The 23,962-nt window shown below is 43.0% G+C and overlaps 1 protein-coding gene across 7 annotated transcripts in view; it reads left to right on the plus strand.

Moving 5' to 3' along the window:
* Positions 1-23,740, plus strand: part of zfat (zinc finger and AT hook domain containing) — a 113,263-nt gene extending 89,523 nt beyond the window's left edge. For 3 of the 7 annotated variants that reach the window (XM_078215799.1, XM_078215802.1, XM_078215800.1), the window contains exons 11-16: positions 1,624-1,712; positions 3,486-3,624; positions 10,554-10,675; positions 14,338-14,467; positions 16,351-16,478; positions 22,671-23,740. In XM_078215799.1, the coding sequence (XP_078071925.1) occupies positions 1,624-1,712; positions 3,486-3,624; positions 10,554-10,675; positions 14,338-14,467; positions 16,351-16,478; positions 22,671-22,916 (854 nt within the window). In that variant the 3' untranslated portion in view covers positions 22,917-23,740. The remainder of the gene's footprint in view (positions 1-1,623; positions 1,713-3,485; positions 3,625-10,553; positions 10,676-14,337; positions 14,468-16,350; positions 16,479-22,670) is intronic. The other 4 variants (XM_078215801.1, XR_013498298.1, XM_078215804.1 and 1 more) reach the window with 4 other exon arrangements.
* The last annotated feature ends 222 nt before the right edge of the window (positions 23,741-23,962 follow it).

Here is a 23,962-nt window from a genome sequence, read left to right on the forward strand (position 1 = left end):
GCTAATCCCAATAGCTCTAAGAATAGTAATTTGCTGACCTGACTCATCTAATAAGCATGAGGATACTTGACGTGTAAAAAGAAATCTTCTATTATTTCCTGTACCCTTTCCTATGATGGTGAATACAGGAGAACCTATGCAATCATTGTCAATTGTCACTAATATCCTTTAGGGAAGGAAATCCCACGCCGACACTATAGTTAAGAAAACCCACCAACGCCTCTACTTTCTCAGAAGACTAAGGAAATTTGGCATGTCAGCTATGACTCTCACCAACTTTTACAGATGCACCATAGAAAGCATTTTTTCTGGTTGTGTCACAGCTTGGTATGGCTCCTGCTCTGCCCAAGACCGCAAGGAACTACAAAAGGTCGTGAATGTAGCCCAATCCATCACGCAAACCAGCCTCCCATCCATTGACTCTGTCTACATTTCCCGCTGCCTCGGCAAAGCAGTCAGCATAATTAAGGACCCCACGCACCCCAGCCATTCTCTCTTCCACCTTCTTCCGTCGGGAAAAAGTTACAAAAGTCTGAGGTCACGTACCAACCGACTCAAGAACAGCTTCTTCCATGCTGCTGCCAATCTTTTGAATGGACTTACCTTGCATTAAGTTGATCTTTCTCTACACCCTAGCTATGACTGAAACACTACATTCTGCACTCTCCGTTTCCTTCCCTATGAACTGTATGCTTTGTACAGCACGCAAGAAACAATACTTTTCACTGTATTCTAATACACGTGACAATAATAAATCAAATCAAATCAAATCTGCTGTCCTTACCTGGTCTGTCCTACACCTGACTCCAGAGCCACAGCAACATGGTTGACTCTCAACTGCCCTCCAAGGGCAACTAGAGATGGGCAATAAATGCTGTAAGAAGTTTAACAACACCAGGTTAAAGTCCAACAGGTTTATTTGGTAGCAAAAGCCACAAGCTTTCGGAGCGCTGCTCCTTCGTCAGGTGACTCACCTGACGAAGGAGCAGCGCTCCGAAAGCTTGTGGCTTTTGCTACCAAATAAACCTGTTGGACTTTAACATGGTGTTGTGAAACTTCTCACTGTGTTTACCCCAGTCCAACACCGGCATCTCCACATCAATAAACGCTGGCCAGCCAGTGACGCCCATGTCCCACGAATTAATTTAAAAAAACACGGTTGACACTGTACATAACTGGCAGGTTTTTTTTTACAGTTTTTGAAATTCTACATTAAATTCTAAATGTTAAACTAAATTTTAGCTTGGCCCACTCGTACATAGTTTGCTAGAGAATCCCACTCTTACCAAATTCTCAACTTCCCACTCTATTCAAGATGCATTCAGTTGATGTTGTGATCTGAGGTTACTTTATGCCTCGGATCTTTAACAATTTGTTTAAATTACTGAACAGTTGCCCGTAATTCAAGTTATTTTTATTCCCTTTACTTGCATTGCCAGGGCTGAAAATTGTTTTAAGCTTTCACATTACTTGGTTCTGTCTTCATTTTAATTCTGTATTTTTGTATTTCATTGACAAGAAGACATGCATCAATTACAAGCATTTCACAAGAGGTCTTTTCACTACATAAGTTTTTGATAATCTTACTTCCTTCCTCACACTTGTCATTTTCTTATCCTGCAGGTAAACAATATAAATGTACAGTGTGTGACTACACTGCCGCGCAAAAGCCAAACCTCCTTCGGCATATGGAGCAGCACGCAGCATTCAAGGCAAGAATTATTTGCCTGGAATAAAATCTTATGAGACACTTATATGAACATTGATGGTTTTCCACTACTTCCAGTGAAGGTTATTATCAGGGAATCTAACCAAGGTCAGGTTGTGGATGTAACAGAATGCCGAATTGTTACTGGCATGTCCAATGGTTAATGATCAACATTATTGGTGACTGTCAAGGATATTGTGAATGAGGGAGGGCAGCTTGGGAGTCACCAATTGATGCAGTAGACTTAAAAGCTTTTGAAGCATGGAGAAGATATATATAACTATCATGATCTGAGGTTTTTCAAATGCCTTGCCCTTTAACTTTAAATAAAACAGGCTGGAGCTGTCAGTGAAAGTTTGACAAAACCCTTTGCTGAACTGCTTTGAATGACAGGCGTGGGTTAGAGAAAAAATACTGCATTTGTTCATGCAGTTTCAATAGAGCTCTTTGTTGGCATTTTCCAAGGGCTATCATTGTGTCATTATGAATGCTTGGCTAAATTTCAATAGCTACAATCAACTCAACAGGAAATTCTGAGTTCACAGTTTAATTTACAGTTTGAAGAGTCTTTTAAAGGATTAGCTGCCTTTGATGCAGGGTTTGAATAGGCGTTTGTTTTTTATAAGATATTAATCGCTTGAGATTTTAAAACTTTGAATGAGTTTTATGACTGGGTTGTTTTGCTACTGAACGTGTAGGAGTGATATTTGTATTAGATTGTTAAAAGTTTTCTTTTCATCTTCACATGGCTCCTGACATCAACCATGGTGGATATTGGGTGAGTGGGTATGAGGGGCCATGAGGAGCTGGATGGGGGGCATGATTTGGCACGATGGTATGAGGGGCCATGCAGGGGGGGGTTGGGTAAGAGATGAGGGTTAGAATGCCTAACAGCTTCTAAAACAACTAGGACAAAGTTCCAGATAATCTAGGCTTCCTAACAAGCCAGCCTTGACACTCGCCAGTTCCCATGACCACCTACACTCCAATTCCAGGATCTGCAGACCTGGCTCTATCCGTAACTATCACCCCTCATCCCACTCCGAGCGAAAATCCCATTTTACTGAGGCAGGTCTAGTGAGTCAGAAAATTTCCTGATCTGCCACAGTAGCCAAAATCCAGCCCAATGGGTGAATTTGAAGACTTGAGTTTTCTCCCTCCACTGCATCCAAGCATTGGATAGGTCCTGTAAGATGTACACTGCATTGGACCACAGAGCACCCAATTTGGTAGAGTAGGACATTTACCTTATTGCTAGATGCTATTCCTAATTTGGCTACCATTGGAGAGGTACAGGTAGCAATATTGCTTAATTGCTTATGGTGTTCTGTTTTCTAGCCTGATAGCTTTTGCTATCGAATTTCTTCGTGATTTCTTTTGGATGTTGATGAGCGGCTGTTTCTGTTGTGGATACTACTTACTTTTGCTGATGGTGGCCTCAGTAGAAGTCCTTTTCAACCTGTTATCACGGTTGCTTTTTGTTGTGTTTAGGTTGTATAATTGCTTTCTGATTGTTGCAACCTTTGAGATTCCTGATGCAGTTTTTGTTTTTCTTTATGGGGTAGCTACTGCTATCACTGATGTTGGTGTAGATGTTGCTATCCATATTGTCAGTGTAGATGTTGCTGCTGTGCCTGTTGGTGCAGATGTTACTGACATCCCTTTTGTTGGTGTAGATGTTGCTGCTATCTTTGTTGGTGGTTTGGATTTTGCTGCTACACTTGTCAGTGCAGATATTTTTCCTTGTTGCTAGTAATGTTCTCCTTGTTCACTTCAGCCTTTCCGATGTGCACTGTGCCACTATTCGTGTAACATGGCTGGATCACTGAAGAGACATTATCACAAGAAACATCCCAATGATGAGTATGTCAATGCTGGGACTGGTGTGCTAGCTCAGGAGAGTGTGACGCAACAAGGTATTAAGAGCTTCACTTTGAAATAATGCATGCAGCTTATAATAAAATCACATAATAAAGTTCCACATATAATGGATTCATCTTCACTTTCATTTTTCCATAAAATCCTCGCTCCTCTTACATCCAGGAATGTTTCTGCTTGGTTCTACCAGCCATTCTGGTCATTTTCCATTTTCTCAGTGTCCCTATTTGTATTTCCTCATCTCCGTATTTCTCCAATTATAGCATCCTGCGGTACTGAGGTACAAATTTGGTTTGCCTGGTAGCACTAAGCAGGTCGAGTCAATGGAACAGAATGCGGCTTAGGGTGTATAACAGCAAGACATATTTCTACCATCGTCTCCTCATGATCTATTGCTTGGATCCTTACCCTAGGATCAGTTTGTGACCTTGCTGTCTCTGAGTTAGACGATTGTGGACTCCATTTTTTCTGCCCCGCTCTCTTCTTGGTTGTCCAAGAATTGCTAATCATAGCACTCAACATATCTTCTGTGATCTCTATGAGAGAACACAGCTGGTATGGGGATTGAACCTGCACTGGCAGTGTTATTAAGCTTAAGCTGTGTTATTATGTTCTTAACCAACTGAGCTAGCCTGCTTTATAGACTCCATTATCTGGGGGTGGATACACCAGGAGCGCTATATTGGTGGACAACACTGTCCTTTAATTGAAATGTTGAACCAAAACCTCAATTTGGGTGGGTATTTAATCCTTTACTAATTTTTAAGAAAAGGGAATTCTCCTAGTATCCTAGCCAATATTCCTCCCTCAGCCAATATCATCAAAACATTAATCTGGTTGCTGTTGATGGCATCTTTCCATGTTAAAAAACAGCTGCCACATGTACACTGCAAAAGTAGTTTACAAGCTGAAACATTGCTGTGGTATCCTAGCCTTTCTCTCAGATGCAAAGTACTATATAAAGGTTTACATGATTAGCATGATACATTGTATTTTCATAAAGGAAAAAAGAACCACAGCTGCTGGAAATCCAAACCAAAATAGAAAATGCTCGAAACACTCAGCAGGTCAGTCATTATCTGTGCAGAGAACAGACATGTCAATATTTCATGTATGGATCCTCCCTCAAAATGCTTGCATCTGATGAAGTATCCATTCCTAAGATGTCATTTTGTCTGCACTCTCCATCTCCTAGAAAGTTGGTGCCAGCCTCACTTGAAAGTCACTTTAAGACTTCCTCTAGGCACCTTTCATTCTTCTGACATCAGGCTTCCATCACTTCCTCCTGCTCCATCATTGACAGCTACATACTCAGCCATTAAGCTCCATGTCCCTCCCTGCTTCGTTCTTTCCCGTTTTAACCAGCATTATTGGGACCCCTCACTTCAATTGTATTTAATGTTTCTCTTTCCCCGTCTGCTCAGCATTCACACTTTTGCCCTCCTAATGTTAAGTGCACATCTGAAGCACCAAGCAAATGCGTACTGTTATTTGTAGCTGGGCTGTGGGGAGGTGGCAATACATGCCCGATATACCACTCCGCCATTTGTCTCAACCCTTCCATTGCCTCAGTATTGTCTGGCTGATTCTCTGGCATTCAATCTTGGATGAGCTACAATTTCCTCCAGCTAAGCATTGGTAAGACCAAAGTCATCATTCTCGGCTCCTGCCATGAGCTTCCAACCCTCTGCCATGCTTAGTGACTCAGGCTAAACCTTAGTGTCACATTTAAACCTGAAATAAGCTACTGGCTTCACATTCGTTTCATCAGTAAGACCACCTATTTCCACCTCAGTAATATTGACCACCTTTGTCTCTATTTCAGCTTCCCTGCTGCTGAAGCCCAAATTCACAACTCTGTTACCTCTAGACCTGACTATTCAAATGCATTCCTGGCTGGTTGCTCACGTTCTACCTTCCGTAGGCTAGAGGTAACTTAAAACTTTGCTGTCCATGTCTTAACTCTCAGAATCACTGAATCACACAGTGCAGAAGAGGCCCTTCAGCCCATCAAGTTCTAGCACCAACATGTGAAAAACCCCTGAACTACCTAATCCCACTTACCAGCACTTGGCTCATAGCCTTGAATGTTATGATGTGCCAAGTTTTCATCCAGGCACTTTTTAAAGGAGATAAGACAATCTGCCTCTACCACTCTCCCAGGCAGCGCATTCCAGACTGTTACCACCCTCTGGGTAAAAAGATTTTTCCTGACATCCTCCCTAGATCTCCTGAGCTTCACCTTAAACTTGTGTCCCCTCGTGACTGAACCTTCATCTAAGGGAAACAGCTGCTCCCTATCCACCCTATCCATGCCCCTCATAAACTTGGGCACCTCGATCAGGTCACCCCTCTGTCTTCCCTGCTCCAATGAAAACAACCGAAGTCTATTTACCTCTCTTCATAACATAAATTTTCCATCCCAGGTGGCATCCTGGTGAATCTCCTCTGCTCCCCTCCAGTGCAATCATATCCTTCCCGTAATGTGACGACCAGAACTGCACACACTACTCTAGCTGTGGCCTCACCAAAATTTTATACAACTCCAACATGACCTCCCTGCTTTTGTAATCTATGCCTCAATTGATAAAGGTAAGTGTCATAGAAATCATAGAAACCCTACAGTACAGAAAGAGGCCATTCGGCCCATCGAGTCTGCACCGACCACAATCCCATCCCGGCCCTACCCCCATATCCCTACACATTTTACCCGCTAATCCCTCTAATCTACGCATCCCAGGACACTAAGGGGCAATTTTAGCATGGTCATTCAACCTAACCCGCGCATCTTTGGACTGTCTTTTTCACCACTCCACTAACATACCCTTCTGCCCTCAGAGATCTATGGACAAACATGCCAAGGACCCTTTGTTCCTCAGAACATCCAAGTGTCATGCCATTCATGAATACTTCCTTGTTTTATATGTGTGAAGCACCTTTTTTTATATTAAAGGTCCTGTTTCCAATTGAGATCTAGTCAAACGCCATCTGGTCAAGGCTGGATGAGACTCAGCTGTGATATCTTACACCCACCAGTGTTCTAATAGCCTACAAACATTCACTGCCTGTGCTCACACATGAATAAACCACTTGGCATGGAAAATTGCTGGAGGTATCAACAGCGGCCAAAGCTGCTGTAGTACTTGGAGCTGAGGAGCTCTGGATAAGGGGACCTACTTAAAGTGCTAATTGTTTCGCTTAGATTTTGCTGTGCATTTCAAAATACTAATAAGTTCTGCTTAAGATATGAGCACCGTGCTGTGCATTTGTATCATTTTCTGTTTCTGTTTAAACTTGCAGCAATTGTGTCTGCATTAAGATACAATGGACCATCTCCCTACTCTTGTGCTGTACACGTCCAAAAAACCTCTCTGTCTCTTTTGCTCTAAAATGATAGATAAAAATGATGTTAAATCTCACCTGATAAAACACATTCTATATATAGAAGAGGTTGAATTGCCAATCAGTACTACTAATGCTCATCTGGAATGCAGTCATAATACCATGAGAAAGTTTGTGTTGCTCCTCAGTAATTGCAACATTGGGATAATGTCAGAAATCCAAGTTATGAAGCATGTCTGAGGAAGTTGCTATATTCCTGCAGGCACTGAGGATACTCGGATGTCCGAGCACAAGAATGCTGGGAGAAGTTGTATGGTTCAATATTGCACAAGATATCTGCTAATGTATCATAGAAGCTTTTATAATGGTTTTAGAAACTATGCTTTGATATTTAAAAATGATAAAAGAAACATATATTATGTTTAGCTGGTTAGATTTTAGGTATGACTCACAACAGTGTTTCTCCAATATCCTCCTTCCTTTGAAACATTGGGAATTAAGAGGCTTCGCAGAAGTCAGTCCGCAGAGCTCTGATCCTTCAGCATGGTTATCAAGTCAATAGTGGAGTCATATAGATGAGAAAGATTCCAGGTTTGGTTTCTTGATCTGTGTGGAATTAGTATTCAGTTAAAAACTTGGTATATGAAAAACTGGTATCAATAAAAGTGACTGTAAAGCTATTGGATTGCCGTAAAAATCCTACTGGTCCTTCAGACACGCTTACTACGCCTGGCCTGTCTGTGACCCCAGATCCACACCAATACCTTTGAGTCTCTGAAGTAGCCTAGCAAGCCACTCAGTTCAATAAGTCTGGCTTCTTATGGCAGCTGAAGAAAGGCAACAAATTTGACATGATTTGATTTATTATTGTCGCATGTATTGGGATACAGTGAAAAGTATTGTCTTTTGCATGCTATACAGACAAAGCATACTGTTCATAGAGAAGGAAAGGAGTGAGTGCAGAATGTAGTGTTACAGTCACTGCCAGGTTGTAGAAAAAGATCAACTTAATGTGAGTTAGTTCCATTCAAAACTCTGATGGCAGCAGGGAAGAAGCTGTTCTTGAGTTGGTTGGGATGTGACCTCAGATTTTTGTATCTTTCTCCCAACGAAAGGAGGTAGAAGAGATAATGTCCGGGTTGTGTGGTGTCCTTAATTATGCTGGCTGCTTGTTTTGTTTGTTTGTTGGGTTAGTGGTCATGCCTTCTCTGAATGTCTACCCCCCTCATCCTTTTGTGGAATTATCCTGGGACATTAAAAGCATTGATAAGGGAAGATAACATGAGGCTGTGCTGCCAGGAAAAACTTTACTAGGTGTGATCACCATGAGAACAGGACTACAATGGTGCCCTTACAGCCAGAGTATGGAAATTTCTGCCTTTATAAGTTCTTAACATATTTTGCAATCAATTTTAAGAATGGGTGTTTACTCCTGAAGTCAGCAGGTGATCTCAAACTTATTCTGTTGATAATGAAAACAGTTCATTATATCGACAGCTGCAGACTCTTATGCAGTAGCCTGCTAGTTGATAATAGAGACTTTTGTAAGGAAGATCATGTGAGGGGAAAATCCCATAGGCATGGTAAAGGCGTTTCATTTTTCCTTCTAATCTTAATAATTCTACCCGATGGTAATTGTGGGAAATCAGCAGCAAAATAGATTGTTATCACTTCATGAAGCAAATAAACCTTTTTGCTGGCTCAAAGGTAGTTTAATTCTCAGCAGTTGTGAGCAGGAATATTGGAAGCAATTGGAAACAAGCACTGATTTCAGGATACATGAAGTTGGTTAATGACACTTTACAGTGTCATCATTATCCATCTATCATTTAGATGTGTAATCAAAAAACCGTAAGATTTCAGATAAGGTCGTCTATGTCATCTTACAAAAGGTATTTTATTTGTTGAGAAAAGAGGCAGGATTTTCTCACTCATCAGAACAGATGAAAAAATGTCTATTTTCAAAGGGAGCAACAATTTCTTCTGCATGCAAAAAGGGGTGCTGATTGGTCGACAAGTCGACCCTGGTAGGTCAGGATGTTGCCATGGCGAATGCACCAGGGAGCAATTGTCTCCCATACGCCTGGACATATTACTTTTGCCTGCAGAGGAAAGGTTGTTGCATATGTAAATTTTCGCAAGCGTATATCAGCTATATTGTGACTGAAAATCTTATCTGCTAGTTGTTGGTGCAATTCTTTGTGATTGGGTACCATTTGCTGAACAATCACGGAATCGCACCTAACATTGGACATTCATAGAATCCCATAGAATCTCTACAGTGCAAAAGGAGGCTCATCGAGTCTGCACCGACCACAATCCCACCCAGGCCCTATTCCCATATTTACCCTGTTAATCCACTGGCACTAGGGTCAATTTAGCATGGCCAATCAACCTAACCCGCACATCTTTGGACTGTGGGGGGAAACCGGGGCACGCAGAGAAAACCCACACAGACACGGGGAGCAGAATTGAATCCGGGCCCCTTGGCAGCAGTGCCAACTACTGTGTCACCATGCCGCCCCATTGTTCTGAGTGTTGCAAGCACAGGTTGGTTGAGTACAGTCAGTACTCTGCTGATTGTGAATAGTCGAAGGGACATGCTGTTTGATATGATTCACTAGTTGTTGGGACTTGCAGTCTATGTACTTCGCATTGGCACTGAAATTCATATATAATATTACTCATTTTTGTGTTAGTTACTCATCACATATACTCAGGAGTGAACCAAAGATAACTTTAAAAGTGCCCAGTTTACTTCAAATTACCCTAAAAGGGTAAAAAATTCTGAGAAACAGGTGAAGCTAGCCATTTCGCACAACATGAGCGCTGTTTCCCACTAACGCAATGCTGACATAAAGCCTAAAAGATATTTGCCTACCATGCAAATGAGTAGTGTAGTGTCTGAATTTTAGTGTCAGTGTGATGCCAGGTGCATAGGCCATACATCCTAGCAACTGGTGGATTGTATAAAACAGCACATCCCTTGCCCACAATTGACTGAGTACTCAACTATCCAACCAACCCTGCTTGCAAAACTCAGAACATAATGTTTAATGTTAGATGTGATTTTGCGAATGGGCAGCAATTTGCTGTGTGCTAAGATCTACACCAGCAACTAATGTAAGATTATCAATCGGACTTGCAATGTAGCTCACTTACGTTGGCTTGAAGCTACATATATCCATTTGCAATAACCTTTCCTCTGCAGGCAAAAGGAATATTTCCAGGGAAATTTATTTTTGAATAATAGAAAAACACAAAGGCTGGAATTTTTCTGCTCCACCCGCCACAGGAATCGGAGCTGGCGAGGCGTGGACAATGGGAAGATCCGTTGACCTCAGATGGGATTTTACGGTTTTGAGATGAGTGAGGCCATAAGATCCCGCCCACAAACTCCCTGGTGCATTCACCACAGCAATGTCTTGACCAATTAGAACCAACTTGCCAACCAATCAGCATCCCCTTTTCTCATGCAGTATAAATTGTTGCTGCCTTTGAAATTTTGCATTCTCGCAACTCTCCTGGTGAGTGCAAAATGAGAAACTTCAGCAGCATGTCTTTTTTTCTCAGCAATACTCAAATTCTGTACTATCAAGTGACTATTTTCATTTTCATTTTAAAGGTGGCGTAAAGTGTCCAGTTTGCAGCTTCGTGTATGGTACTAAGTGGGAGCTGAACAGACACTTGAAAAACAAGCATGGACTGAAGATTGTTGGCAGCATAGAGGGAGAAGCCTTAGAGCAGGTACATATTTCTTCTTCGAAAGGTACTAAATCTTGCAAGGATGCAGTTCTGGAGGATTCCAGTTGAACTCTACAGATAAAGGGAGGCAATGGCCTAGTGGTATTATCACCAGACTATTAATCCAGAAACTCAGCTAATGTCCTGGGGACCAGGATTCGAATCCTGCCACGGCAGATGGTGGAATTTGAATTCAATAAAAAAAGTATGGAATTAAGAATCTACTGATGACCAGGAAACCATTGTCGATTGTCGGAAAAGCTCATCTGGTTCACTAATGTCCTTTTAGGGAAGGAAATCTGCTGTCCTTACCTGGTCTGGCTTAGATGTGACTCCAGAGCCACAGTAATGTGGTTGACTCTCAACTGCTCTCCAAGGGCAACTAGGGATGGGCAATAAATATGTCCCACAAATGTTAAAAAAAAAACTTGTGGCTACTCTTTCGATATGTATTTTAACAGTCATCAAAGTCCAGTTCTCCTCGCCTAATATTTAGAATTGTCAGTTCTTTTTCTCAATTAAGTTGCTGCAACTACACTGTGTATTGCAAGACATTCTGTATAAATTACCTCACACATCAAAGATATACACGGTACAGATAGCCAGTTTTGTTTTCCATCAGGCGCATCTCAATTTGAATACTGTCATTTTTTGTACTTTCCCTTCTATAAAAATGTTCTGTCTCTAGCTTATGTATTCATTGTTAACTAAACCTGTTAAAGAAAAGCGTGCATTTATATAGTATTTTTCATAAATACCGGATGTCGCAAAGTGCTTTGCAACCAATTATGTATTTTTGAAAGGTCACTGTTGTAATGTAGGATGCAGAGCAGCCAATCTGCATTCAGCAAGTATCCACAAACAGCAATGTGATAACAACTATTTTTGTGATGTTGATTGAGGAGTAAATATTGGCCAGGACACCAGGGATAACTTCCCTGTTTTTCTACGAAATAATGCCATGGAATCTTTTACATCCACCTGATGAGACCTTGGTTCAGTGTCCCATCTGGAAATTCAATTGGACTATCCATTTAAATCCTGTGGCAGATCAGAGGCTAAGAGTCCTGTAGCAGGTAACTCACCTCCTGACTCTCCAAAGCCTGTTTACTATCTACAAGGCACAAGTCAGGAATGGATGGAATACTCTCCCCTTGCCTGGATGAGTGCAGCTCCAGCAACACTCAAGAAGCTTGATGGTAAGGGGATACCATCCAGGACAAAGCAGTCAACTTGATTGGAATCCCTTCCACAAGCATTACTCCCTCCATCACCGACACACAGTAGCAGCAGTTTATATCATCTACAAGATGCACTGCAGGAACTCACCAAGGCCCCTTAGAGAGCAGCTTTCAAACTCACGACCACTACCATCTAGAAGGACAAGGGTAGCAGATACATTGGAACACAACCACCTGGATGTTTTCCTCCAAAAATCTTTTAAAAAGAGAGCCCTCCCAACCGTGAAGTTCATAGATAATTATCAAGAAATAAAATAAGACCAAAGAAACCATTGGAGCAACACAATAATGTCTAATATGTTTATAAAATGTAATGTTAATAAAATGCAAATCTCAGGTGATCTGAGATGAGACCAGGAAGAAACTTAAAGGATAAAACAAAAATTGCCTCACATTGGTTCAGCTGTGGAAATCCTAAAATATTGAGCACTTCCACAGAACTAAAAACAGAAGAAGCTGGGAAAGCTCAGCAAGTTTGGCAGCATGTGTGGAGAGAGAAACAAAGTTAACGTTTTGAGTCCGTATGACTTCTTCAGAGCCAATTTTATACTTTCTGAGTTGGTTTCTGCTTCTATTTAACATAGAAAGAAAGCCACAGCACAAACAGGCCCTTCGGCCCACAGGTTGCGCCGATCACATCCCCACCTCTAGGCCTATCTATAGCCCTCAATCCCATTAAATCCCATGTACTCATCCAGAAGTCTCTTAAAAGACCCCAACGAGTTTGCCTCCACCACCACCGACGTCAGCCGATTCCACTCACCCACCACCCTCTGAGTGAAAAACTTACCCCTGACATCTCCTCTGTACCTACCCCCCAGCACCTTAAACCTGTGTCCTCTCGTAGCAACCATTTCAGCCCTTGGAAATAGCCTCTGAGAGTCTACCCTATCCAGACCTCTCAACATCTTGTAAACCTCTATCAGGTCACCTCTCATCCTTCGTCTCTCCAGGGAGAAGAGACCAAGCTCCCTCAACCTATCCTCATAAGGCATGCCCCCCAATCCAGGCAACATCCTTGTAAATCTCCTCTGAGTTGGTTTCTGCTTCTATTTAACATAGAAAGAAAGCCACAGCACAAACAGGCCCTTCGGCCCACAGGTTGCGCCGATCACATCCCCACCTCTAGGCCTATCTATAGCCCTCAATCCCATTAAATCCCATGTACTCATCCAGAAGTCTCTTAAAAGACCCCAACGAGTTTGCCTCCACCACCACCGACGTCTTTCAATGGCTTCAACATCTTTCCTGTAATGAGGTGACCAGAACTGCGCGCAGTACTCCAAGTGGGGTCTAACCAGGGTCCTATAAAGCTGCAGCATTATCTCCCGACTCCTAAACTCAATCCCTCGATTAATGAAGGCCAGTACGCCTTCTTGACCGCATCCTCCACCTGCGAGGCCGATTTAAGAGTCCTATGGACCCGGACCCCAAGGTCCTTCTGATCCTCTACACTGCTAAGAATGGTACCCTTCATATTATATTGCTGCTTCATCCCATTGGATCTGCCAAAATGGATCACCACACACTTATCCGGGTTGAAGTCCAACACATCCTCTTTCTTTATGGTGAAATGCTGCAGCCAGTAGCCAGAGTGGCTTCAGTATGCAAGATTTATTTGTGGGGGAAAGAAATGGCAGGTCTTGCTCAGCTATTGCCCTTTAGAGTACCTGGTACTGGCACTGTGTACTAAAATATGCAACATTTGAGAATCAACATGAACCCCCCTCTCTAACAGCATTGTAGGTTTACCTACATGAATTGGAATATTGTAAGCAATTTTGGGCTTCATTTCTAAGGAAGGATGTGCTGGCCCTGGAGAAGGTCCAGAAGAGGTTCATGAGAATGATCCCAGGAATGAAAAGCTTGACATATGAGAAGCGTTTGAGAAATCTGCATCTGTACTCAATGGGCGTTTAGAAGGATGATGGGGATCTCATTGAAACTTGCAGAATACTGAAAGGCCTGGATAGAATGGACGTGGGGAAGATGTTTCTATTAGTAGGAGAACCTAGGATCCATGAGCACAGCCTCAAAGTAAAGGAACAACGCTTTAGAACCAAGATGAGGAGGAATTTCTTCAGCCAGAGGGTGGTGAATCTATGGAATTCATTGCCACAGAAGGCTGTGGAGGCCAGATCATTGAGTGTATTTAAGACAGAGACTGATAGGTTCTTGATTGGTAAGGGGATCTAAGGTTACGGGGAAAAGGCAGGAATTGCATCAGTTCAAGGAGACAGCTTAACAACACCTCAAGGTCAGTTAGAACTGGAACAAATGCTGCTCTTGCCAGCATCTCAGACACGGATAATTTTTTAAAACGCTCACCTGAATTTCACAAGAAATTCACCTCTTTTGATTTGAGGAACAAGAGCAATCTATTATAAAGTAGGTGATTTTGGATGTATTTGTACTTGTGTGCAGCAGGTTCTTGAAGCTTCTCCAGAGCAGACTCAAACACAGTACTTTCACATAACAGAGAGCGAAGAGGATGTCCAAGGCACTCAGGCAGCAGTGGCAGCTCTTCAGGATCTACGGTACAACACAGAGAATGGTAAGTGAAGGAGTATAACTGAGAGAAATTTCTATAATGACTTCTATCCTACTCTAATTAGAGAAGCAGGGTGGCGGGTTTGTTGTGAATGAGTTTGCTTTGTTTCAATTTTAAACCCACTCGGGTATTAGGATAATGCATAACTAAGAGTATGCTAATAAGGTAACTACATAGTGATAGGTTCAGAGCATATTGTTAAAGCTGGAGCAGTTTAACGGAGGCACCTGTATCTGTTTTATGATTGTTCTGGCTGTGCATGGATATTCAAGAGAATTATGCATTTCAGTTCATAAACATATTTTCCTGGCCACGTTTCTCTGTCAGCACTTATCATTGTAAATTGCAATGTCAATATTTCCCATTCAGTTTTATCATGGTATTGTAGGTGGCAGTGTGGATTGAGTTTTTAAAGTCTCTGTCCAAGATTGTTAGAAAAAGCTATTTGACACGTATGTGCAAGACCAGAGGTGCTTTATCAGTTTGAAAATATACTGCACTTGGAAGCTTAACGTTTTTGTATGGTATAATTCTTTATTACTGAAGTTAAGCTGTGTCTATGTGAAGTGGTGATTCTATGAATAAAATTCTCCCAGATATCACATTTAACAGTTAAAAGGCATTGATTCAGCCTCTTGGTGTCTCAGTGAACAGAGGCACCTTTCATAAACCAAATACCAAAAGTTCCCAAATTCGATTGCTTATTTTAGTTGTTGGCAGCATTATTGGGCTCAGTGCCATAGAATAGCAAAGGACCATAAGATATAGGAGCAGAATCAGGCCATTCAGCCCCTCGAGTCTGCTTCACCATTCAATCATGGTTGATAAGTTTCTCAACCCCATTCTCCTGCCTTTGATCCCCTTACCAACCTATCAGTCTCTGTCTTAACTACACTCAATGATCTGGCCTCCACAGCCTTCTGTGGCAATGAATTCCATAGATTCACCACCCTCTGGCTGAAGAAATTCCTCCTCATCTTGGTTCTAAAGCATTGTCCCTTTACTTTGCGGCTATGCTCTTGGATCCTAGGTTCTCCTACTAATGGAAACATCTTCCCACGTCCATTCTATATACCTTTCAGCATTCTGCAAGTTTCAATGAGATCCCCCATCATCCTTTTAAACGCCCATTGAGTACGGACGCAGATTTCTCAAACGCTTCTCATATGTCAAGCTTTTCATTCCTGGGATCATTCTCGTGAACCTCTTCTGGACCGTCTCCAGGGCCAGCACATCTTTCCTTAGATATGAGCCCAAAATTGCTTACAATATTCCAAATGTGGTCTGACCAGAGCCTTATAAGGCCTCAGCAATACATTCCTGCTTTTGTATTCTAATTCTCTCGAAATGAATGCTAACATTGCATTTGCCTTCCTAACCACCAATTCAACCTGCAGGTTAACCTTAAGAGAATCCTGAACTAGGAGTCCCAAATCCCTTTGCGCTTCCAATTTCTGAATTATATCCCCATTTAGGAAATATGCCTCTATTCTTCCAGTAAAGTGCATAACCTCACACTTTCCCACATTATATTTACCCACTCTCCTAACCTGTTCAAGTCCTTCTGCAGCTTCCCCACCTCCTCAATACTACCTGTCTCTCCACCTATCTTCGTATCAAGTTTGAAGTCAGAGTTCCAGTTCCTGATTGCTATCCAAAGCACATGCACACTTATATCAGTGCACATGAATGGATGTTGGATGAGGACAGAGTGGGCTTAGCTGTGATTAAGTGCCCCTGGTTGAGCTCAGTGTTTAGGTGCAGACTATCAGAACAATATTGGAATGGTGGAATTGTGAAAATGAATCCAAGCTTCTGGAGTCAAAGGAGAAGAAATTAGGAAAGTACATGCTACTGATTTTATATCTGTTGTTCCTCATTCTTAGGGGATAGGATGGATTCAACAGCTGTGAACATTCTTCAGCAAATTATCGGTTTAGCTCCAGAACATCATGATGGTGCTGTTGCTTCTGTGGTTACCATGGCACCAGGCACATTAACAGTTGTGGAACAAGTAAGATTTTTATTTTCTTTTATCTGGAATTAATTCTTGCAGTACTTTACTGTCAGATGTAAAGCCCCATTATTAAATCCTGGGGGTTATAATTGAACAGAAACTGAACTGGACCAGCCATATATATACTGTAACTACAATATCAGGTCAGAGCTAGGAATCCTGCAACCTCCTCCCTCCCCCCTCCCCTCCTGTAACCCCATCTACCACCTACAAGTCAGAAATGTGGTGGAATTGTCTCCACTTGTCTGGATGAGTGCAACTTCAACAACACTCAAGAAGCTCGACACCATCCAGGACAAAGCAGTCCACTTGATTGCTGAAGGAGATTCAACACAGTGGGGGTAACCCTGTGTTTGTGCTGATGGAGAACCTCCAGTAAGTAGCAAATGTAAGTAGCTTCCTTTCAAGAAAGGAGAGAGACTGAAAGCAGGGAGCTAGAGGCCAATTAGCCTAACATCTGTCATAGGGAAAATGCTGGAATCAGAGGAGATTAGTCGGACAATTGTAAAATAATGCAATCTGGCAGAGTCAACATGGTTTTGTGGGTCCTTTGAGGAAGGAACAAGCAATGTGGAAAATGGAGAACCTGTAGATGTGGCATACTTGGATTTCCAGAAGGCATTTGACAAGTGCCACATCATAAGAGCTCATGGAGTAGGGGGTAACATATAAGCATAGATTGAGGATTGATTCGCTAACATGAAACAGAGAGTATGCATAAATGTGTCACTTTTGGGTTGTTGAGATGTAACACCTGGAGTGCCATAGCGATCAGTGCTAGGGCCACAACTATTTCCAAAATCTATGTCAATTACTTGGATGAAGTGACCAAATGTGTGGTTGCTAAATTTGTTGATGGGACCTAGGTAGCAGAGTAAGTTGTGAAGGGGTCATAAGGGCCGGAATTTTACCGTCCCGCCCACCATGGAATAAGAGCGGGCGAGGGGCGGATAATGAAAATGTCCATTGACCTTGGGCAGGATTTTATGGTTTCAGGACGAGCAAGGCCATAAAATCCCGCCCAAGGAGTCTGCATAGATTAACTGATTGGGCAAAAATTTGGCAGAAGGAGAGTGGGAAAATGTGAACTAGTCCACTCTGACAGGAAGAATAGAAAAGCAATATATTTAAATGGAAATTGCAGAACTCTACAATACAGAGAGAGATCTGGGTGTCCTGCTACATGAATATCAAAAAGTATGGATATATAGCAAGTGATTAGGAAGCCAAATTAAATGTTGTTTATTGCAAGGCAAACTTGATGTAAAAATAGGGAAGTTTTGATAGTTGTATTTCACAGAGCGTGGGGACACCATGCCTGGAGTACTGTGTGAAGTTTCTATTTAAGAAAGGATATAATTACATGAGAAGGAGTACAGACAAGGTTCATGCGACTGTTTCTTGGGATGAGAAGGAAAGGCTTAATAGGTTGGGCCTGTATTCATTAGAGCAGATTTCCCAAATTCTTTTGGCCACAGAACCTTTTTGACCTCCCAAGATTACTAACGGAACCCCTGAGAAACATTTTGGGTGTGACCCAACATAGCAGAGTGGGAAATGTCAGCGGGAGGTCAAAAACGGGAATCGCAACCAGACTCACTAATGTTTCCGATCCCGCCAGTGGAGGTCCACATTAGCAGGGATCATGTATCTCATTCTCCTCCCCAGCCAGCTGGAGGGTCCACTACTTGGCTACCATAGCCAATGTTGTTCCTTTGTTTAAGAAGGGTAGCAAGAATAACCCAGGTAATTACAGGCCGGTGAGCCTTACATCAGTGGTAGGGAAATTATTGGAGAGGGTTCTTCGAGACATGATTTATTCCCACTTGGAAATAAGTGGACGTATTAGCCAGAGGCAACATGGTTTTGTGAAGGGGAGGTTGTGTCTCACTAACTTGATCGAGTTTTTCGAGGAAGTGACGAAGATGATTGATGAGGGTAGGGCAGTGGATGTTGTCTACATGGACTTCAGTAAGGCCTTTGACAAGGTCCCTCATGGCAGACTGGTGCAGAAGGTGAAGTCATATGGGATCAGAGGTAAGCTGGCAAGGTGGATACAAAACTGGCTCAGTCAAAGAAGACAGAGGGTAGCAGTGGAAGGGTGCGTTTCTGAATGGGGGGCTGTGACAAGTGGCATTCCTCAGGGATCAGTGCTGGGACCTTCGCTGTTTGTAATATATATAAATGATTTGGAGGAAAATGTAACTGGTTTGATTAGTAAGTTTGCGGACGACACAAAGGTTGGTGGATTTGCAGATAGCGATGAGGACCATCAGAGGATACAGCAGGATATAGATCAGTTGGAGAGATGGCAGATGGAGTTTAATCCGGACAAATGTGAGGTGATGCATTTTGGAAGGTCTAATACAGATGGGAAATATACAGTAAATGGCAGAACCCTTAAGAGTATTGATAGGCAAAGGGATCTGGGTATACAGGTACACATGTCACTGAAAGTGGCAATGCAGGTGGAGAAAGTAGTCAAGAAGGCATACGGCATACTTGCCTTCATCGGCCAGGGCATTGAGTTTAAAAATTGGCAAGTCATGTTACAGCTTTATAGAACCTTAGTTAGGCCTCACTTGGAATATAGTGTTCAATTCTGGTCGCCACACTACCAGAAGGATGTTGGAGAGGGTACAGAAAAGATTTACCAGGATGTTGCCTGGTTTGGAGGGCATTAGCTATGAGGAGAGGTTGGAGAAACTTCTCACTGGAACGAAGGAGGTTGAGGGACGACCTGATAGAAGTCTACAAGATTATGAGGGGCATGGACAGAGTGGATAATCAGAAGCTTTTTCCCAGGGTGGAAGAGTCAATTACTAGGGGGCATAGGTTTAAGGGGCAAGGTTTAAAGGAGATGTACGTGGCAGGTTTTTAACCAGAGGGTGGTGTGTGCCTGGAACTCGCTGCTGGGGGAGGTAGTGGAAGCGGATATGGTAGTGACTTTTAAGGGGCGTCTTGATAAATACATGAATCAGATGGGAATAGAGGGATATAGTCCCCAGAAGGTTAGGGGTTTTCAGTTAAGTCAGGTGGCATGGTCGGAGGGCTGTTCCTGTGCTGTAATTTTCTTTATTCTTTGTTGTTGTACAGCAAGTGATTAGGAAGCCAAATTAAATGTTGTTTATTGCAAGGCAAACTTAATGTAAAAATAGGGATGTTTTGATAGTTGTATTTCACAGAGCGTGGGGACACCACGCCTGGAGTACTGTGTGAAGTTTCGATTTAAGAAAGGATATGAGAAGCAGTACAGGCAAGGTTCATGAGGCCAAAAACGGGAATCACAAACGGACTCACGAATGTTTCCGATCCTGCTGGTGGAGGCCCATATTAGCAGGGATCATGTATCTTGTCCTCCTCCCCAGCCAGCTCGAGGGCCCACTACTTGAAGCATTGACAACTCCGCCATGACTGCTGCCAGATGCACACATTGATGCCTGTTGTGCTCTAGTTTGTTCTGCAATGACACGGATAGGGAGAATGTAGGTGAGAGTCTGGACATTTAAGATGGTGATGAGGCAGGCTTGGGGCTTCGGTGGTTTCAGGAGTGTGTGGAGCATAGCAGCTACTGGGAGTACATGGTGATTGTGGGAAGGAATGGGAGAACCTGGTGTTGGCAAAAGCCAAGGTACTTACCCGGCTAAGTGAAGAAGATCGTTCATCTTTTTCTGACACTGCTGTCCCATCCTCTTCTGTAGGGCACACACTGGCATTCACCAGGGATGCCACTGCATCCCAGGTGGGGGTAGTCACCCTGCTAGACAGCTGTCTCCTCGAGCCTGGGTATAGGGTTTCCTACCTCTGCACCCTCTCTGGAGCAGTCTGGTGAGGGCACCTCTCTAAATTGCAGTGCACTGCTGGCTTCTTGGCTGCCATACCCTGCAGTCATTGTGGAACAAGTGCCAGAGAGGTACAGTGTGGCAGCACGGCGGCACAGTGGTTATCACTGCTGCCTCACAGCACCAGGGACCCGGGTTCAATTCCGGCCTCAGATCACTGTCTGTGTGGAGTTTGCACTTTCTCCCCGTGTCTGCGTGGGTTTCCTCCGGGTGCTCCGGTTTCCTCCCACTGTCCAAAGATGTGTGGGTGAGGTTGATTAACATAGAACATAGAACAGTACAGCACAGTACATGCCCTTCAACCCTCGATGTTGTGCCGAGCTTTGTCCGAAACCAAGATCAAGCTATCCCACTCCCTATCATCCTGGTGTGCTCCATGTGCTTATCCAATAACCGCTTGAAAGTTCCTAAAGTGTCTGACTCCACTATCAAAGCAGGCAGCCCATTCCACACCCCAACCACTCTCTGCGTAAAGAACCTTCCTCGGACATCCTTCCTGTATCTCCCACCATGAACCTTATAGTTATGCCCCCTAGTAATAGCTACATCCACCCGATTGGCCATGCTGAATTGACCCCAGTATCAGAGGGATTAGCAGGGTAAATATGTGGAGTTACGGGAATAGGGCCTGGGTGGGATTGTGGTCAGTACAGACTCGATGGGCAAAATGGCCTCCTTCTGTACTATAGGGATTCTATGATTCTATGATTCTAAGTGCCAGGGAGCTGTTTACAAGGAGCTCCCCAGTGCTTGCAGCAGTTCAGTCAAAGAACAAAGAAAATTACAGCACAGGAACAGGCCCTTCGGCCCTCCAAGCCTGCACCAACCACATTACATGACGGGCGAATCAGAGGGAAAGTGCCGCTGGAGCAACTTGAAACTCTTAGGAATAGAAATAAATATTAATGATCTGTAAGATTCAAAGCCGAAAACACAGCAGCACAATTGGCGCCAAACACGACCCAACACTCTGCCATTTCTTGGTAAGATTTCACCCCTCGTCTCTGTTTGAAACAACCAGCTTCACAGCATTTTTCAAATGTTATTCATCAGCCTGATTTACTGCGGAACCCCTGGGGATATCCAACCTCAGAGGTCCATGGAACCTAGTTTGGGAAATCCGGCATTAGAGATTTTTAAAAATGTGAGGTGATCTTATTGAAACATTTGAGATTCTGAGGGGACTTGAAAGGATAAATGCTGAAATAATGTTGTGGGAGAGACTAGACCCAGGGGACACAGTTTAAAAATAAGGGAGTCACCCATTTAAGACGGAGAAAAGAAGAATTGTTTTTTTCTCTGAGGCTCATTAGTCTGTGGAATTACCTTGCCCAGAGAGCAGTGGAAGCAAGGTCATTGAATATTTTTAAAGCTGAGTTAGATAGATTCTTGACTGACAAGTAAGCCCCAGGATAACAGAGGTATTGGAGGTAGACAGAAATGTAGAGACCACAATCAGATCAGCCATGATCTTATCAAATTCTGGAGCAGGTTTGAAGGGCCAAATGATCTACTCCGCTCCTAATTCATATGTCTATTAAGCACAGGGTGGTTGCTGATCAAGTTAATGCAGTCTCCTAAAGTAAAGTTTCTTTATTAGTCACGAGTAAGGCTTACATTAACACTGCAATGAATGTACTGTGAAATTCCCCTAGTCGCCACACTCTGGCGCCTGTTCGGGTCAATGCACCTAACCAGCACATCTTTCAGAATGTGGGAGGAAACCGGAGCACCCGGAAGAAACCCATGCAGACACAGGGAGAATGTGCAAACTCCACACAGATAGTGACCCAAGCCAGGAATCGAACCCAGGTCTCTGGCGCTGTGAAGCAGCAGTGCTAACCCCTGTGCCACCGTGCCGACCCTGGCTCCCATTGTGCATTGTTACAAATAAGGAAGAAATTTGCCACTATCAAGAGGAAGATGAAGGCAACATTACCATTTTTCTCGCATTTCAGTGGGGCCTATCAAGCACAGCACGAACCTAAAGTTAAGATTCTCCTCCAGATTCTATGTTTTAAACATTGTGCATGGCCTTTGCAGTTGGTGACCCAATACAGTTGCATGTAAGGACCTACCAGTGCCAGTTGTAATTGAAAACTTACCCTTCACTGCCTAGGCTCACTCAGGAAGATTGACTAAAGTGAAGTACGCAAGAGCTGCTACTACCTATTGTCGTTTTGTGGTCTAGAAAGAGTTAGCCCCTTTAGAAGAGGAAAGAAGAAAGTTGGAGGAGATGGGAAGATTTAAGAAATATAGCATTCTATTGCTAGCTATCTCTGGGGTAGGAAGTTGTGTAATCGAATTGCACTCATCCTTTCCTTTTTGGTTGCTTCCTTACCTTCAGGCTGAGGATGAAACAGCAGGCAATCACACAGTGATGATCCAGCAGGCCTTGGAGCAAGCTTCAGTGGAACTTGGCGAGGGACATCATCTGGTCGAGCAAGTCGTAGTCTCCTCTGATGATGTAGAAGGGATTGAGACAGTGACTGTTTACACTCAGGGTGAAGAGACATCCGAATTCATTGTTTACGTACAAGAGGCCGTGCAAACAGAGGAGCAAACCACAGAGCAGCAAGTCGAGGAACTGTAACTGCTTCCATCAGTTTTAACCAAGGCTTCAACTGGTTGGAACAAAAAGGCACTAGCACCCCTGTTTCTAGTTTGGATAAAATAATGGCAAAAGGAGTGGAATCAGTGAATCCAGTTCAGGTCAGAGTGGCAGTAAATAACCAAACAGAAATTCTCCAGAAAAAGGAATGTGAATAGATTTCTTTCTGTTACTTCACTTTTCTAATCTGTAATTAACATTTCCCCCATCCCCCACTTCTCTGTCCCACCCCGCAACCTGCCTTCCCAGATCAATGCTTCTCTTCCAGGTGATCAGGAGCAACAAGATGGCTGAATCAAGGGACAGTGCCCTGGATACCACCCAAGATAGTCAGGAAAATCTGTGTAGTCAATCATAAGGGAGGGAGAAAGGGCTTCACAATTTTCCCTAATACTACCTCCTGTGTGGACGTTTTAGGGGGTGCAGCAGGGAAGGGAAAATCCAGACTGGAGAAACTCAGGAAGCCCAAAGCCACGGATGCCTGATGGTTGAATTTGCTTTTCCTTTCTTATATTTTTGTTTAAACTGTAGTTTCCCCAGACAACACCGTGAAATACAAGTCTATTTAGATTACAGGCTAAAAGCAAGATTTGTGTGAAGATTGAGGAAACTTTTAATTTATTCAATGTGGGTAGTGACTCGGAACTATTTTCAGAACCTCATACCTCCTGGAAACCAGTTAAGATATATTGGAATGTCATCAGATCACAGATGGGAGCATGTTAAACTGATTTTCTTTTGTGCTATAGGCTGTGAATGAAGTATCAGTGTGACAGACACATTGAATAAAGAAACAAGGCAACATGTTTTTGCGTAATAACTTCTAGTTCTGAATTTTATGAAGAAAATGGCATGAATAACAGGAGAAAACTTGCAAATGCTGGAATTCTGAAATAAAAACTATAAAAGAAACTAGCCGCTGGTGGAGGGGAGGAACTGGTTGCTGGTGTGCGATAAAGAGTATGTGTGAGAGAGAGTGTGAGGGTTCATGTGAGTGCTTGAGGGAGAGAGAGAGAGTGTGAGAGAGA

The sequence above is a fragment of the Mustelus asterias genome, chromosome 7 (assembly GCF_964213995.1).
Source record: "Mustelus asterias chromosome 7, sMusAst1.hap1.1, whole genome shotgun sequence".
NCBI classification, from domain to species: domain Eukaryota; kingdom Metazoa; phylum Chordata; class Chondrichthyes; order Carcharhiniformes; family Triakidae; genus Mustelus; species Mustelus asterias.